This window comes from Balearica regulorum, chromosome 1 (genome assembly GCF_011004875.1).
Source record: "Balearica regulorum gibbericeps isolate bBalReg1 chromosome 1, bBalReg1.pri, whole genome shotgun sequence".
NCBI classification, from domain to species: domain Eukaryota; kingdom Metazoa; phylum Chordata; class Aves; order Gruiformes; family Gruidae; genus Balearica; species Balearica regulorum.
In genome coordinates, this window is record NC_046184.1 from 142,281,666 (window position 1) to 142,297,786 (window position 16,121).

Here is a 16,121-nt window from a genome sequence, read left to right on the forward strand (position 1 = left end):
CTTGTGGATCATGAAAGCCAGCAGTCCCAGTGAAACCAGTCCCCTCCAAACCATCCCACAACAGCTGAAATGCTTATAAGGTAAGATCTTTAACCTTCTATAGCAGTTCTGCAAATTCAGACTACAGATAGCCTACCAACAGTGAAATCAGATTTTTCTAAAGAATGTAAATCAGGTTTTGCCTTTATTTTAATTGAAGATTACACCACCACAAATCTGAAATTCCCCTGGAGGGCCCCACCCCCCCAGGCTGGCATTCTCAACAGTTCTCAAATTCTTACACATTTTGTTTAAGGAAAAAGTGTCCAAACTAATTATAACCTATCTAGTGGGTTCATATTATGAGCATTAACCAGTACCCAGATAAATTAACCAGCTTTTTAAGAGCAATCTGTTTAAAATGTAGCAGTATTTTCCTCAGAATTCAAAACAAAACTCCTGAAGGCATTTTTTGTGTGCCTTCCATCCGGTGAAGCAGGAACCAGACAGACTCTCTTCACCTCCAAACTTCTTGGCAGAAAGTTTAGAAAGACTATTTTTGAGTGACTCCAAATACTTTTACTTCTTAAGAACATCACACCAAAGATCTTGCTGTCCTTGACCATGAGGACTGCTTGCAGAGGTAGAAGAGCAAGTTTTCCACATAAGTAGTAAGATGGTATTTCAATGTTAGCAGCCTGATTCATCTGTCAATTTTAAAGGTGGTTACTGTAAAATTGCACTATATTTCCAAGAGCTCAGCTTTGCTAACCTAGCAGTTAAGACCACAACAAGGCCACAGCAGAACTGAATTCAAACAGGCTTGAAGCCAAACTGCTTCTCTGGCATCCTATATGCAGTATGTATAGCTCCCAGTCAAAGCAAGGAACAGATATTTTTCCTCCTCTCTTACAGTGAGGAGATAGTTATTTAACTTTTGAAGTGTTACTTTTACAAAGCACCTGAAAGAAAATACCTAGGTGCAGAACCAAGTATGCTTATTAATATGGTAAAAAAAAAAAGTTTCTTAGAAATAAGTGTATGACAGTTTGCACTACATATTGCAGTTTAGGAGTCTTTCTCCTGAAAAAACACTCGGTATTAGGAACTTTGCTACTTTTCTCCCCTGCCCAAACTGTTACCTTATACCAAATACCAACGTGCTATTACACACCAACGGTTTCGATCAGCGTTCAAGAAAATCACCCCTAACATACACTGAAGCCCTGAGAAGTTTCTCAGAAAATACGCTGGCATGTTTTACACTGTAGCTTTGCCACAATAATCTTTTTTTTTTAAAAAGGTTATCGCGTGACAGCAGATTTTCTGGTGAGTAACTATCTGATGCCCTGGAATTGCCGTAACTCTGCTTTCTTTCCTAAAATGGAAGCCGAGCTCCAGCAGAGCTCCCTGCCGCCCCAAAACCCCCTCCAAGCCTTAAAGACCCCCCCCTGCACCCAAGGGCCCTACTGGGTGAGTATCACATATTCGCCAGAGATTGAAAACAAGACAAGGCTTCCAGTGGAGGAGGCAGAGAGAAAGCTCAGGAATAGTTTTCCAATTAGTTAAAAGGAAAAAAAAAAAAAACAAACAAACCAAAAAAAAACCCACCACAACCAAAAAAGGGCTGGAGGAGAGAGTGCCGTTTCCCTGCTCTGGACAAACACGGGCAGCCAGCGCCCGGGGACCCGCCCGGCTCCCTCCCGGGCTCCTCTCGTCCCTGGAGTCACTCCGCCGACGTCCCCCCCGTCTCCGTGCCGAGCGGCAGCGCTCGGCCCCCCGTCCCGGGGACGGAGGGCAGGGGAGCGGTCCCTCGCCAAGCCTGGCTGGGCAGCAGGGATCCGCGGCAGGACCGTTCCCCGCAGCCCGCCCCTCCTCACCTCTATCGGGGACCAGGACGGCGAGGAGCACCACGAAGGGAAGGAGCCTCCAGCGCCGCATGGCTGTAATCCCACACACGCCGCCCGCTCCCTGACAGCCGCTCCCAGCACCCGCCACAGCCGCTCCCGCCTGGCCGGAGGACGGCCCCGCACCGCCCTCCCCGGGGCTGGGTGAGCCCTGCGGAACACGCCCAGACCGCCGCGCTGTCAGGCCGGGAGCCGTCCCCCCGCCGCGGGAGGAAGAGGGGGAGGGTGAAGGCGACCCATCCAGCCGGGGCTGCTCCCTCCCGCCGCGGCAAAGCCCCCGCGGCTCTCGTCAGGGCGCGGCGGTTGGGCGGCCGTTACCCGCCATTGCCGCGCCCCCGGGGGAGAGGGCGGTGGCGGAGCCCCGTTCACCGCCGGGCTGGAGGCGTCGCGCTGAGGTTTCCCGTGTGGGCCGGGCCGAGTTCTCCCGGCTCCGTCGGGCTGCAGGAGCAGGGTTTCGGGGCGTGCGGGTTGATGCTGCTCAGTCCTGACCGCTCCTGTGCAGCCTGCCTGCGGAAAAAGGGGGCAGTGGACCAACGAGCCCCCAAAGCTGGCCCCGTTTTCTGGACGGACGGAGCTCCAGGGCTTAAACGCTGGCCACAGGTCTTAGTAGCAGAGACGCACGCCCTTGCACTGCTGCCTGCTCTTCCTCCAGGCGCTCTCTTTTCATGCTTCTCCTCAGGAAAAGTTACCCACGACTAAACATGCCAGGACACCTCATAATCTTGCCGATAACAAGCTTGCTTTTTCTCCGGTCGGACAGAAAATGGTAAAATAGCTTTGACTCTTCTATTTGCAAGCAATGCCACACTAGGCCCACAGCTGATGGTTACAAATATAAACCCGTAGGCAGTACGACACTGTGTTTGCTTAACTAATTTTGCTGGTGTGGAAAGACGGATGTTAAAGGTCCTGGTTTTGTACAAGTCCTTTTCTAATGGCCATTACACGTTTGGTTGAGGGCCGGTCGGTCCCCTGGGTGCTGTCACAGCAGCCTGAAGTGCTGCTGCTGCGGGTCAGAGTGGAAATTGTGCTGAGCTCTGCTCGGGCACATATGAAAAAAACTCCTCTCCCCAACCCTGGTTTTCCACTTGCCAAGTATGTGCTGATTATTGATTGGATAATAAGTAGTTCAGTGATTCACAGGGTGTGATTTAGAAGGTAACTGGAGATGTGTGGCTGACTTGGATTCACTGCTTGTAGGCCTAAACCTTCCTCAGAGAGGTCTATGCCTCTTCTCTAGCACTCATAGGACCTTGCCAGCTGGAAAAGTGGAAAGTCACAGAGTTAGTGAATCACTGTCACCAGTTCATAAACTGATGGTAATCTTTTTTCCTCCTTGACAGTGCCTAGTCAAGTAATTTTTAGATTTAACCTGAGGCAATAAAGAGTTTAACTGTAGTAATAAACTTAAACACACTTAATCTTAAAATTATACTGTGGTTTAAATTAAGGATAAACTTTTCCTTTAAAATATCTGAGTTTTGCAGGAGTAGTACTGGAGAGTCCATTGAGGACTGTAGGCAGGGGGGCCTGAACAGCAAGAGGTGATTTTTCCAGTCATTAACATTTATGGAGTCAACGTTACATCGCTCTTAGCAGTTTTTTTTCTAGACTCCAAGCCTAGAAGGTAAGATTGAATATGTGCACATGCATTGTGTAATCCAGCAGTATGGATCTAGTCATTAATGCTATGTGGACATACACAGGAAATTATTAATGTTCCTCAAAGGATGCTCTTTAACAGAGTGTTTGTTTACAGCTGTTGTTAAGCATCATCTAAGACATCTAAGACTCCTCAGAGTACCACACACTTCTCTTTTTAATCACGTTGTACCAAACCACTTTTTTTTTTCAGGATTGCAGAACTAACAGAGAAAGCCTAGTCATCTCACTGGAATTACCACATCAGATCAGGGCCCTGTAGCTTCCTGTTTCCAAAATTAGCCTTTGTCAAAGTTACTATCTTCAGATGAGGTAATAGCAACCTCCTGTTAGAACAGATGTGAGATAACTGTGCTTTGCACTAGAGCTGGTGGTTTCCACTTGGTTTGATCCTTGAGGCACACAGTTTGTACAGGTACAGTTTGCTGGCACTAGCCACTTTATGGCTAACAAGTTTTCCGGATATATGAATATCAGATAGATTTTTTTCAATCTTACTAATCTTTTGATCTGAAGATTTCACTGACATCTTGTGAAAATGAGTTTCATTATTTGTGGTTACCAGCTCTTCTGTATGTGGAACTTTGATTAGAAAAAAATCCCGGCTTTGTCATTTTACATCTGTAAAAATAAAACTAATTTAGTACTAGGGCTGGTTATCTGATCATGTGAGTAATATGCATAATCTAAGACATACTTCTGATAGCACCTGTCTTTGGCCTGCTCAACCTGCAATGGTTGTCCTAACATGTCTTTCACTTTGTGTCCTGACCATAGCCTCTACCTGGAAGCCTCTGCAAACAGCTCAGGCATTTGCCTGATCTGAAGATGTTTCTGAAGGAACGAAGGTTACCTTAAGACTTATTTCTAAAGAACAGGATATTTAAAAGACATGCATGGTCTATGGTTTGGCCTGAAGAAAAATATTACTTATACAGCAGCACAATAAAGTCTTGAAGTTGTAAACCCAGACGAAACTGCTCAAACTTGAACACACTCAGTGATGTGAGCAGCTGAAGAGCTGCCTTTGCAGCTGTCTGTGAGCTATGGAGATAAATGCTCCTTCTTAGTTTCCTCCAATTCTTCTTCTGAAGTAAGATCCTTGTAGCTCTTTTCCTGCCTCGGCATAACTTTTTGCCCCTTTTACCTGTGAGCTCTTAACCTTGCCAGAAACAGCATAGCTCTCCAGATGTTCAAAGAAGCAAAGGAAAGACAAATAGATTTTTATTTGCTAAAAGCAAAGTCTTCCTGGAACAGTTAAAACCTTACTGCTCTATCCCCCAAGGATGCCTTTTGGAAGAAGAGGGCCACAGCCACTGCCAGGCGATGGTGAAGCAGATGGGCAAAGACAGCACTAGGGAAAAAAGAAAGGTGGGCAGTATCGGCAATGGTAAAAAGCTATTTTGTGATGCACACATGCATTTGGTTACTGTGACAAAGTTGGCATGAGTACAAAAATAACCTTGGAAATTATGTTGTCTTTTTTGTTTTTACTATTCACCAAAATTTGGCAATACTCTGCCATGATTCTTTTTATTTCAGGTGCAATGTTTCTGGTGCCAAGAACACTCATATGTAAGGAGTGTATTGTCCCATCCCACTCGGTGGGTTAGGGTGAGGTAAACTTTTAATTCTCTGTGCAGTAATCGGGAGTAATGACAATTACTCTAGAGGTTCAAACAAATCACAAATTTACTTAAAACTCAGTGGAACTACAGAAGATAGAGGCTTGGCAAAAGGCATCACAATACCTAAAACTTAACAGAACTATGGAAGGTAATGGTTTAGCAAAACTTGGGACGATATTACCCTAATGTGCCGAAAATGAAGTTAGAGATAAAGAGAGTGATAGAGAGGAAAAGAAAGAGAGAGAGAGAGAGAGAAAAGAGAAAAGATATCACCACCCTTGGATCCAGCGATGTTCTCTGCTAGTAGTTGTAGTCTTCAGGTGGTGGGTGCGCCCCGAAAACTTATGTTTCCCCTTTTTATAGCCCGATGTGCCCGCCCCATAGGCAGGGGTCTTTCATCACTGAGCAGGCACAGTGTGTGCTCAGGAATGTTCAGAAATGTTCTAGAAATGAGTCGGTGGGTTGTGGGGGTCCTGGGGGTCTCACTGCCCCCCCTTCGTGGCTGACCAAGTGAGTGGTGATCTGTCACAGGCACATGGCGCACAGAGCACAGATGGTCGTTGTTTATGTGTTTTAGGAATAGAGGAGCGGACTCACAAGACGTTATCCTGCCTCCGCAGGCTCCGTTCTTGGTCAACACTCCCCTGTCGTCAGCCCATCCCTGTCCATGTCAAGACGGGTGTTTCCGACATTCACTTGCTATCAGGGCCTTATATGTATTTGGGTGTGTTGACGGTGTGGTTGTAGCCTCATCTAACAGCATGGTTTGGAAGGATATTTGCTGGAAGCATCTCTTATTTTTTTTTTAATCAATTTGAAATCAAACTGAACAGCAGGGTGTCAGTGTGCATTTCTGTCATGGCATCTACTGAAGCATGGGTTCTGTTCTTTATGTTTCTTCTTGCTGTGAGGATATAAAGGTTCACATTTATCTTTATTTTTAAATATAAGTCAAACATATCAAACCTTATTTTCTCCCAATGTTTTCATACTTGATCTTTGAGGAGAAGGGACTAATTCCACCAGCAAAGTTTCCTGTAAATAAGCATCATATTTTAGCAGCAAGTTGAAGTTTTAGTGCTACAAACAAACTGATATGGTATAGTCAGTCAATACAATAATGACATTTTATTAGAAGGATGGCATGTAAAGCATGTTTTACAAACATAGTTAACAGCCATTTGATCTTTGGTTAAAGATTATAAAAACTGCATAAGGTTTGTTTGGTTGGTTGGTTGGTTGGTTTTTTGTTTTTAAAGCAGCAGCAGTATTATTTCCCATTATAAAGGTATATTCAGAATGAGCCAGAGTCTAAAGAGGCTCCAGAATCTGCTGTGTAACCTCTGCTGGCTCCCCTGGTGTGTGCTATTTTCTGATGCACTCTGCTTTGCAGGACAGAGGAGATACTAAGACACTGCAGCCTAAGGGTTTCTTCCTAAAGAAACAAACTAGATTCCTGTACAACCAGCCTGCTCAATAACAAAGATCGTTTCAGAAAGGAGTTTCTGTGGGAGATGAGATGTGTACATCCTGAATAACCTCTGCAAAGGCCAATTACCTGGTCTTAGTCACCCTCAGCTTTTCCTTCTGTGAATGCCCTCTCTCTGTTGGTACCACTTGTTCCCTTCCAGCGGCAACTCTTGCAGTATGCCTACATGACTTAAAGCACTAGCTTGGATAGTGAAACACCAAGGTCTATGGCAACTGAGATCTCATCTCCCTTAAAGCTCGTCCCATTTCTACTACTATAGGGATTTCTTCTACTGTAACTATCAGCCAGGTATTGTTTCCTTTTCAGATAAGCTCCAGTATAGCTATATAGCTTTATACTTTGTTTTGTTGGGTTTTATTTTCCAGTAACATCTGTATGTACTTTGACCACCCTTCCTGTAGACTATCCAAAGACCTTTCTATGTCCACAGTCTATTATGGTTTTTCATAACAGTTCATAAAGACAAATATGATTTTGTAGATCATTTTTCCACATACTCATCTACATTTGAAGAGACATTAGGCAAAAAGTTGTTTAAAAAGTAGCTGTGTATTATATGACATGGATTCCATTCAAAGTTTAATTCCATAATAGAACACACAGCTTATTGATTAATCAAATGATGAAATAACTTATTTCTCTTCTAAGAATTCTTTTAAGCATTATTCTGCTTTATCAGAAACAGAGGGATATTTGATTTCTTGCATAACCCCCTTCAAGCAAATACAGCTTGCAGAAACAACCCTTAACCCTTGTTCTTCCTTGGTTATATGGAGCCTCAGCTATGCTTTTATACGTACATGAGTGGAATACAGGAAGGCTGACAACCAGATTTGTGGCAGTGACACACAGGCTGTTTAGGTGCATTTATCTTAATGTCTATAACTGTAGATACTCACTGCTAATTCTTTTCTGAATATCTTTAATTAAGCAATACATAGATCTTGAGGAACTAACTTTCTTACAGTTTTCTGAGCAACCTCTTCTTTACTATTTTCCTCCCTTTCTCTTAGGAGTTTTCTTATTTAATACATGCAACTGCAACCCTTTTCCCTTAAAGCCAATTCCATTTTCTTCCGGAATAACTCATACCAGCAAAATTGGAACAAGTAGCCTTTTATTAGGATCAGGTGTTAAATAGGTAGCTGCCCATCATCTAGGGTATTGAATTACTTATACATAAACTGTGCTTTTCTTAAGATGTTTTAATAGTTCCTGGGAAAGATCTAGTGATGTCAGAGTAAGCAGGATATAAAGAGGTCTTCTTTGTTAGAATGAATTCTGTGGTATTTTTAGGTTAAGCATACCAAATGTGGGGGGTTTTGGTTACTATTTTGTATTTTTATGGGTTCCTCTTCTGTTGGAACAGGTTTTTTACAGTTACTGCAGTGTGTTAAAATTAATATTATTTATTATTAATTATTTATATTCACTTTCTTCAATTAAAGATTTATTTTCTTTAGTTCCTGTTTCAATAGAATATAGTATCTTCACTGAATTCTAGTAAGTTGAGTTTTTTGCTGTCTAGAGAGCCATTTATAACAGTTGGTCTTCAGTAACAGTATGGGCTGGAAAATATCTAGGCTAGTATAAATGCTGAAAGCAGTCTGGTTGTAGCAGTCTACATAGGCTTATCACTTACAGTGAAAAGCTTTTTTTTAAAGGTAAGGTATGCTATGGTGTAGATGTGTCAATGCAAATAAAGTAGACTTCTGCTGATAGGAGCTCTTGATTCCTCTAGTAATATTTCAATTTTATACTAACTGTATAAATCTGTCTTTCCAATTTAACTGCTAAGATTCAGATTTCATGGTTCACTACACAGCTTTTAAAACCTGTTTCTCCTATATCTGCATTTCACCATGAAACTTTGTTTTTAATATTTTAAGTCACTTCGATTTTAATGTAAATATTTGACTTACTGAAAAGAAAAGCTGGAATACCTTTCCTCTGTTTCTGGAAAAGTGACATTTTCAGTAATTAAATGTTTGTTCCATTTTAAAAAAACTGTGATGTCCATTTTTTTTTTTTGCTTTTTTCTTCTAAGAGCAAAATAATTCAATTTCAAGATGATAACTTAGTGCTGGTTTTGTATGTTCTTTTCCCTGGTGTTAAATTCTGTTTATCTCTGCTGTTCAGATATGAAAGAAGGAGAAAAGCAAGGGAAGCATTTCTTAAACAGGTAAGTGCCACATTCAGTTTACACTATTTGATTGAGCTGCATCCTTCTGAGTCTAAATGAATGCAATTTTGGCACTCCTGACATGTATTAGAGGTGTTTTATTCTATAAAACAGGAACATACAAGTATATGTTTTATTTGTACAGGTACTGTTGACATTTGCCATATTATCTGAGCATATCCAACTTAATATTTTTGTTGCTGTTTGTATTTTCTCCTCCAAGGAAAAATAGCTCACTTTCATGAACTGTTATATTCACAAGGAGTAAAACAAAGTTGGAATGCCTTCATTTTCAGCTACAGTGTGATGTTTGTGATACTCCCAGTACTGACATTGTCTAGACAGTAAAAAAAGGCAGAAGATTCCTCTGTTCTTGAAAATCTTCCTTTCAAGCTCGACTCTGCATGTCTCATTGTTCAGAATCAAGTTTCCCAAAACCATTTTTCCTGTAAAAATTGAGGAAAGCAGTTGTACATGTCACTGCATGTGTTCCCCTTCTTTTCCGTGCCTCAGGAATGCAGCCCTGGGTAACTGGGGCTTGCTAGGGCTTGCTTTCCTACATGCCCTCTGATCCATTCATCCAAAGCCACAAGGCCACCTGCACCAGAGATGGTTGGACCAGTTGCCTAGAGGGGCAGTTAGTTTGACACCAAACTGCATGAACTTTAAAGATGACTGGGATTTAGGAATTTCAGTGGTTATCCAATGAGATAACCCCAGGTTATACTGAGGGCTTGGTTTTGAAACAACTGCTTTAGAACAGAGAAGAAAGATAAGGTTTAATGAGAGCAAACTATTCTTCCATGGATTGTTGTCTTCTATGTCTCCACCTTTGTTATGTAGCATGGGTTATGTGACTGCTCAGTTTCATAAACACAGTGAGGGTGTAGCTGAATTCTTGAAAGAGGCCAGCAGATCTGACAAACGTCGCAAGAATTTAGCAGCCATTTGTGAAAGCATTTTGTTCATAATGATTTTTGTGTATGCATGCTAGATGCATCACATCAGGGCAAAATCTTTTGAGCTGCACTGATAAAACAAAAACGTCTCTGTATTTCTTGCTTAGATCTCCATATAAGAATCCTTCATTAAGATGCTGTGGCAAATGCTGTTGGCAACTTCATAGAATCATAGAGTGGTTTGGGTTGGAAGGGACCTCAGAGATCATCTAGTTCCAGCCCCCCTACCATGGGCAGGGACACCCTCCACTACACCAGGTTGCCCAAAGCCCCATCCAACCTGGCCTTAAACACTTCCAGGGATGGGGCATCCACAACCTCTCCGGGCAACCTGTTCCAGTGTCTCACCACTCTAACAGTGAAGAATTTCTTCCTAATATCTGATTTAAATCTACCCTCCTTCAGCCTAAGGCCACTACCCCTTGTCCTATCACTACATGCCTTTGTAAACAATCCCTTTTCCGATTTCTTGCAGGCCCTTTCAGGTACTAGAAGGCTGCTATAAGGACTCCCTGGAGCCTTCTCTTCTCCAACGGGTCCTTGACTGTTTTGTACTGGGGCCCCCAGAGCTGGATGCAGTACTCCAGGTAGGGGTCTCACAAGAGCAGAGGAGAGGGGGAGGATCACCTCCCTCGACCTGCTGATCACACCTCTTCTGATGCAGCCCAGGATACAGTTGGCCTTGTGGGCTGCAAGTGCATATTGCTGGGTGATGTTGAGCTTCTTGTCCACCAACACCCCCAAGTTCTTCTCCTCAGGGCTGCTCTCAATCCATTCTCCACTCAGCCTGTAGTTATGCTTGGGATTGCCCCAACCCACGTGCAGGACCTTGCACTTGGCCTTGTTGAACTTCATAAGGTTCACACGGGCTCACCTCTCCAGCCTGTCAAGGTCCCTCTGGATGGCATCCCTTCCCTCCAGTGTGTTGACCACACCACACAGCTTAGTGTTGTCGGTAAACTTGCTGAGGGTGCACTCAATCCCACTGTCCGTGTTGCCGACAAAGATGTTAGCGCCTGTCCCAATACCTACTCCTGAGAAATGCCACTTGTCACTGTTCTCCACTTGGACATTGAGCTGTTGACCACAACTATTTTAGTGCGACCATCCAACCAATTCCTTATCCACCGAGTGGTCCATCTGTCAAATCCATGTCTCTTCAATTTAGAGACAAGGATGTAATGTGGGACAGTGTCAAATGCTTTGCACAAGTCCAGGTAGATGATGTCAGTTACTCTTCCCTTGTCCACCAATGCTGTAACCCTGTTGTAGAAGGCCACCAAATTTGTCAGGCATGATTTGCCCTTAATGAAGCTGCCTACAGTCTAAGACAGGCATGAGCTATTTTAGTCGTGTGTTGCAGAATAAAAGAAGCAGCAGCTCCAGTGTGTTATGAAGTGTACTGTTGCTGCACTTAGCATCAAAGCGGGCCTGCAGGAAAGATGAGGAGGGACTTTTTATCAGGGGGTGTAGTGATAGGACAAGGGGTAGTCTAGTGGAACCTGATCTAGAGGAAGGTGTCCCTGCCTATGGTGGGGGGTGGTGGAACTAGATGATCCTTAAGGTCCTTTCCAACCCAGACCATTCTGTGGTTCTATGATTCTATGATTAAAGCTTTTCAATTAATGCTTAAGGCCCAGGTGTAGTTTGAAAGAGAGTGGTCTCTGTCTTTGCATAGCCTGGCTATGGACTCAGTGACCCAAAGAAGCTCAAGTCAGTAAGTCGTGTGTGTATGGCAAGATGCTCCATTTGGTGCCTATGCACCAGGACAGGTAGACACTGTCCATTCTCAAAAAGATGGAGCTATATAAATGAATGCTAAATCATGGCAGCAGAAAACTTGCAATGCTTTAAATATGGGAATACCCAGAATCGGTCTCCTTTCACACACAGGAGAACTAAAAGCATTGCTGGTCACACATGGTCTTAGAGTGAGAATTCACTCATTAAAATATACATTCAACACAAAACTTCACAAACACTAATCACATCAACAAAGAAAAAGAATTCCCCACACCAAAATCAAAACAACACTATCACAACACCAAACAAGAGTGGACAATCTACACACAAAATCTACCTCTAGTCCCTTCACCACTATATCACTCTCAATGAATTCAAATAGGCGAATGCTCCCCTAATGCGTGGGTACTTAAAAAGGTAGGTAGGAAACCTTTGTTCTTATTTCCCTTTGAAAACTTTAAAATTCTTCTTTAAAGAATAATTTCCAGTATTAGAGTGGATTTCCTGCTTTAGGATCTTTCTCGTGGTTTTGTCTTGTCATTTGTTTAGGAGCGGATGACAGTCTGTGTCTTTGTGTTCAATGATGCCAATTAGCCAGCTCACGAGGCTCCCTCCTCAGCCCATAGAGCTTTTTTTGGATCATGACACAGAAAGGCGTGGCTGTACTTTGTTGGTAAACAAAGTTGATTTAACGAGTTTGGTTCCCAAAGACGACAGTTAGTATCCTTTCCCTTGAAGCTGTCTGTACAACAGTGGTGGAGAGAAGGGTGAAACAGCGGAGAAGTTGAGATACTGGCCTCAGTTGAAAAAAGGAGTTGCTGATATTGATGTCATGGCCCAGCTGAGAAGAAACAAAAAAACAGTTTAAATTATTCCATGGTTCAATTTACACTAGGTGATAATATATATCACAGATTAATCAGTTGATTCATACTTGGACTTTAGTTTTTTGAAACTGGTGGTTTAAAGGCAGTTGAAGGGTGGGAGTAACGTTGTAGGGGTTTTTTTATTGTTTGGGGTTTTTTCCACAATAATGAGGGAAATAGTTTTTCCTCCAATTCTCTATTAAATATTTGCTTCCTTTCTGACTTTGTGGAAAAAAAAGCACATATAACAGAAAGGCAGTTAGTAAGCCTAAATAATTCAAGTTCTGTTTTATTATTTCCTTAATGGATATCTTATGAATAAAAATTTACTTATTTTTATGTGATTTTGTTGCTAATGCTGGGATCTGGTGGGGAGGCAGATCTGCCCTGTAATTCCGATCGAGAACATCCACAACATTAGATTCTTCTAATATTTTTCTCTTATTATCTAAAGGAAAAAACAGAGAACTGCAGCTTACTAAAGTAACTTACAATGGTTTTGATTGTCTATTTTTTTTTACTGCATTGCAAAATTATGAAAAAAAAAAAAAACAAGGAGAAATGGTATGTATGTGAAATACAAACCACACAGCTGGAACACCCCCTTTTCCTGACTATGTAGTTTAGGAAAAGTCATTAAGTCAAACAATACAGCATTTTCCATTTGAGCACATAAAATTTGAGTTCATAAAACAAGCTAGCACAACTGTACCTGCCTTGGGAACACTAACTGTGAATAACTTCTCCATAGAATTTAAGAAATGTGGAAAGCAAGCGTCACTTGAGAAAAATAGCTCACGCATTTGTCATTCCCACAACCATTTTTCTGACTCATTTATTTTTACACTGCTCTTTTCCTATGCGCCCAGAGTGCTATCAGGAAGTGCAAACAAATGAGAGCAAATCCTCCTGCCTTTCTTTTGGCGGGGGTGGAGTGGGGAATTGAAGTGAGGTCTCACTGGTTCTGATAGGACCAGATTTTCACATATGGGACTTATTATTACCCAGTTCAAAACCTCACAGTTATTACTGCTTGCCTTTCTTATCGTTGCTTCACCTTCTTTTCCCCACATACCGTTCCATTTTGTTGCCTTGTCTTCTTGTTCTGTATCTAGGTGATTGGAAAAGTCATTTAAATTTGCCCTTGCTGTCTGCTGAGAGCTCTAGACACGAGCCATCATATCATATCATATCATATCATATCATATCATATCATATCATATCATATCATATCATATCATATCTCATCTCAGAAGAGAGGTAAAGTTTATGGAACTGTCCAGAACATTTCTACTATTTCTACCATAATTTCTACCAATATCAGCAGTTGACATCTGCTGATATATATGCCAGTGGAATCTTTTTAAATGTAGAAAATACTACAGAAATCTATAATTTCTTTCTTCCTGCTCATTAGTAAGAGCTAATTGTGTGTGCACTTCTGTGCTTTGAGTGACAAATATACATTTGTCACCTCAGTCCCCTCCACCCAGATGCATCCTGCTAGCATGAGTTTCTATAGGAGACTACCAGGTAATGGGACACTAGGGACGGTTGTGGCCTATGGTTTAGATGAACTTTAGCAGAAAAGTAGAGAAAGGTCCACTTAGCCCCTCCCTGTGAATATTCTGTGAGGGACTGTGACTATGGGGAATGAGCTATCCTTTTATAATTAAAGTAGCCAAGTCCTACAGAGCACCACTGGCTTTATATTAAAGTACAGCATGATTTTTGATTTGTGTAAAGTTTCAAAGAGGACTTTCCACATTTTGAGCAAAGATACTAATTGTTTAGTGATGTAAACAAGGAGCTTAGTAGTTGAGATTTCTGTTTCTATTCCTGGTTTGTGACCTTGAAAACATCAGAGTCTCTTCCTCTTGTTTCTTTCCATAATTCCACAAGTGAACTGACACCCTTGGAACTTTCAAAATTCAATTATTTTAACAAGCTAAAATGTTCAGGCTGCAATCCTTGGATACAGCCAACATGGATGCAGTGAATGACTTGAGCAGACCATAGGTGGCATAAAAGTAATTTCTATCTTCCTGGATACAGAACCAGGAAGGCTACCTTTCAGCCTTCACAGTTGAAATTAGCACAGCTGAAAAACTGACCCAAACATTATTGCAACATCCTTGCAGAGGTTGTGCAGCTAGCAGGAGCATGCAGCACACTGAGCCTCAGCTGTGTCTTGTTACATTCCGGTGCTGGGGGGATTGGGCGGCACAAAACTGACACCACCAGGAAAAACAGATGTTTACAATGTGTTGTTTCTCTGACATAACAACAACAACCACCCATTGATTTCCAGAGGTTTAACTTTGTACAAAAGAGACATCGAGTCTCCTCCACCCTCTGCCAGCCACTCTCTACAATAGCTTCCTAGTCCACTTCCTCTGCTGTGCTGCTGAAGACTGCAGGTAGAAGAAACTCCTCCTTATTGTCTTAAGCACAGCTGAAAATGTTTTGAAACACCTTCAGATCCACAGTAGTGTTCTCTGCTGCATTAACTCTACTCACCAGCCTTAGTGGTCACATCCTAAAGCTGGTTAATGAGAAGGAAAATTTAGCTTTGCTTATCTATTTGTCTTATGGTAATGAATTTTCTGCTTCAGAAGTAATGCTGGGCAGGAGAGGATGCATGAGGAGAGTGAAGCACCAAACATGCATCAGACCTGACAAGTTCTGTTCTGGCCCAGTGGTTTTGCAGTGAACTTTTTAAATTCAACACAATGGGATTTAAAGCAAACATCAGCTCAGCACACCAGTTCTGTTTTATTGTCTTCACTTGGCAACAGCTGAATGTCTTGTTTGTGCTGTTCTTGCACACACCTCTTCATCTTTATTTACAAATAATAATTTATATAACTTATTTTAACTTTTTATACAACTCTTGAAGATAGTTGCATGACTTGCAGCATTTATTTGTTTAGAAAATTAATGGCATTTTAACCTTTTGCCATCTAGCATGGTCGTAGTTCCTGTGAGCTTCCAGGTATGTTTAATTAATGGAGTAATTCACAGTATACCATAAATTGTCTTCTCCCCAGCTATCAGCATTTCCTCACTGAGGTGACATAAAGGATTTTTCGTGTATAAAAAGTGAAACTTATACACAACTAATTTGATAAAGTCAGTTTTTCAGCTAATACCACTTAAGACAGAAGACTAGAAGTTTAAGTTTACATCCTTGTTGAAGTGTTCTAGTTTATCATATGGGAAGGTAAAAATCAGCACTTGCTCACACAGTCAAATTCTCAGGCATCTGGCGTACAGACCCTTGATTTACTCGGCAGCATTAATTTTGGGTGGAGCTATTTAAAAGCTCAGAAACATTCCTTGGTAGAGAATGGAAGAAAACCATCAACTATACATCCACAAAAGTATGTTCTTTCAGAAGCTGAAGTAGGACTTTTTTTTGCAAGATGCAGATGCATTTTTGTGTGGCTATGTATGCATAACTGATTGTGTCTTCGAGTGTGTTTTCAAGAAAAAAAATTAATTCATGTTGCCATCCTCATACCCTGTTTGGGGAATGCCTCAGAAACGCCTGCTCTTGCTGGAGAAGTCAAAAGGAGTAGCGGTGAACTGACACCTGTGGAGGAGAGGTTGCCATCGTTTTTCCACAGAAAGGTGCTTTTTCTGCAAACAAAACCCCAGCATAATTTATTTCCCAACTGCGATCACTGTACTGGTGATCCAA

The 16,121-nt window shown here is 41.9% G+C and overlaps 1 protein-coding gene and 1 long non-coding RNA gene across 3 annotated transcripts in view; one reads left to right on the forward strand and one right to left on the reverse strand.

The window, feature by feature from the left end:
* The window catches only part of CD99 (CD99 molecule (Xg blood group)), a 35,391-nt gene extending 33,314 nt beyond the window's left edge, over positions 1-2,077 (reverse strand). Inside the window, exon 1 of one of the 2 annotated variants that reach the window (XM_075736666.1) lies at positions 1,860-2,077. In XM_075736666.1, coding sequence (XP_075592781.1) covers positions 1,860-1,920 — 61 coding nt within the window. In that variant the 5' untranslated portion in view covers positions 1,921-2,077. The remainder of the gene's footprint in view (positions 1-1,859) is intronic. The other variant, XM_075736674.1, reaches the window with a different exon arrangement.
* The window catches only part of LOC142598349 (uncharacterized), a 27,749-nt gene continuing 11,628 nt past the window's right edge, over positions 1-16,121 (forward strand). The window contains exons 1-2 of the long non-coding RNA XR_012832611.1: positions 1-80; positions 8,808-8,850. This is a non-coding gene — a long non-coding RNA (uncharacterized LOC142598349). The remainder of the gene's footprint in view (positions 81-8,807; positions 8,851-16,121) is intronic.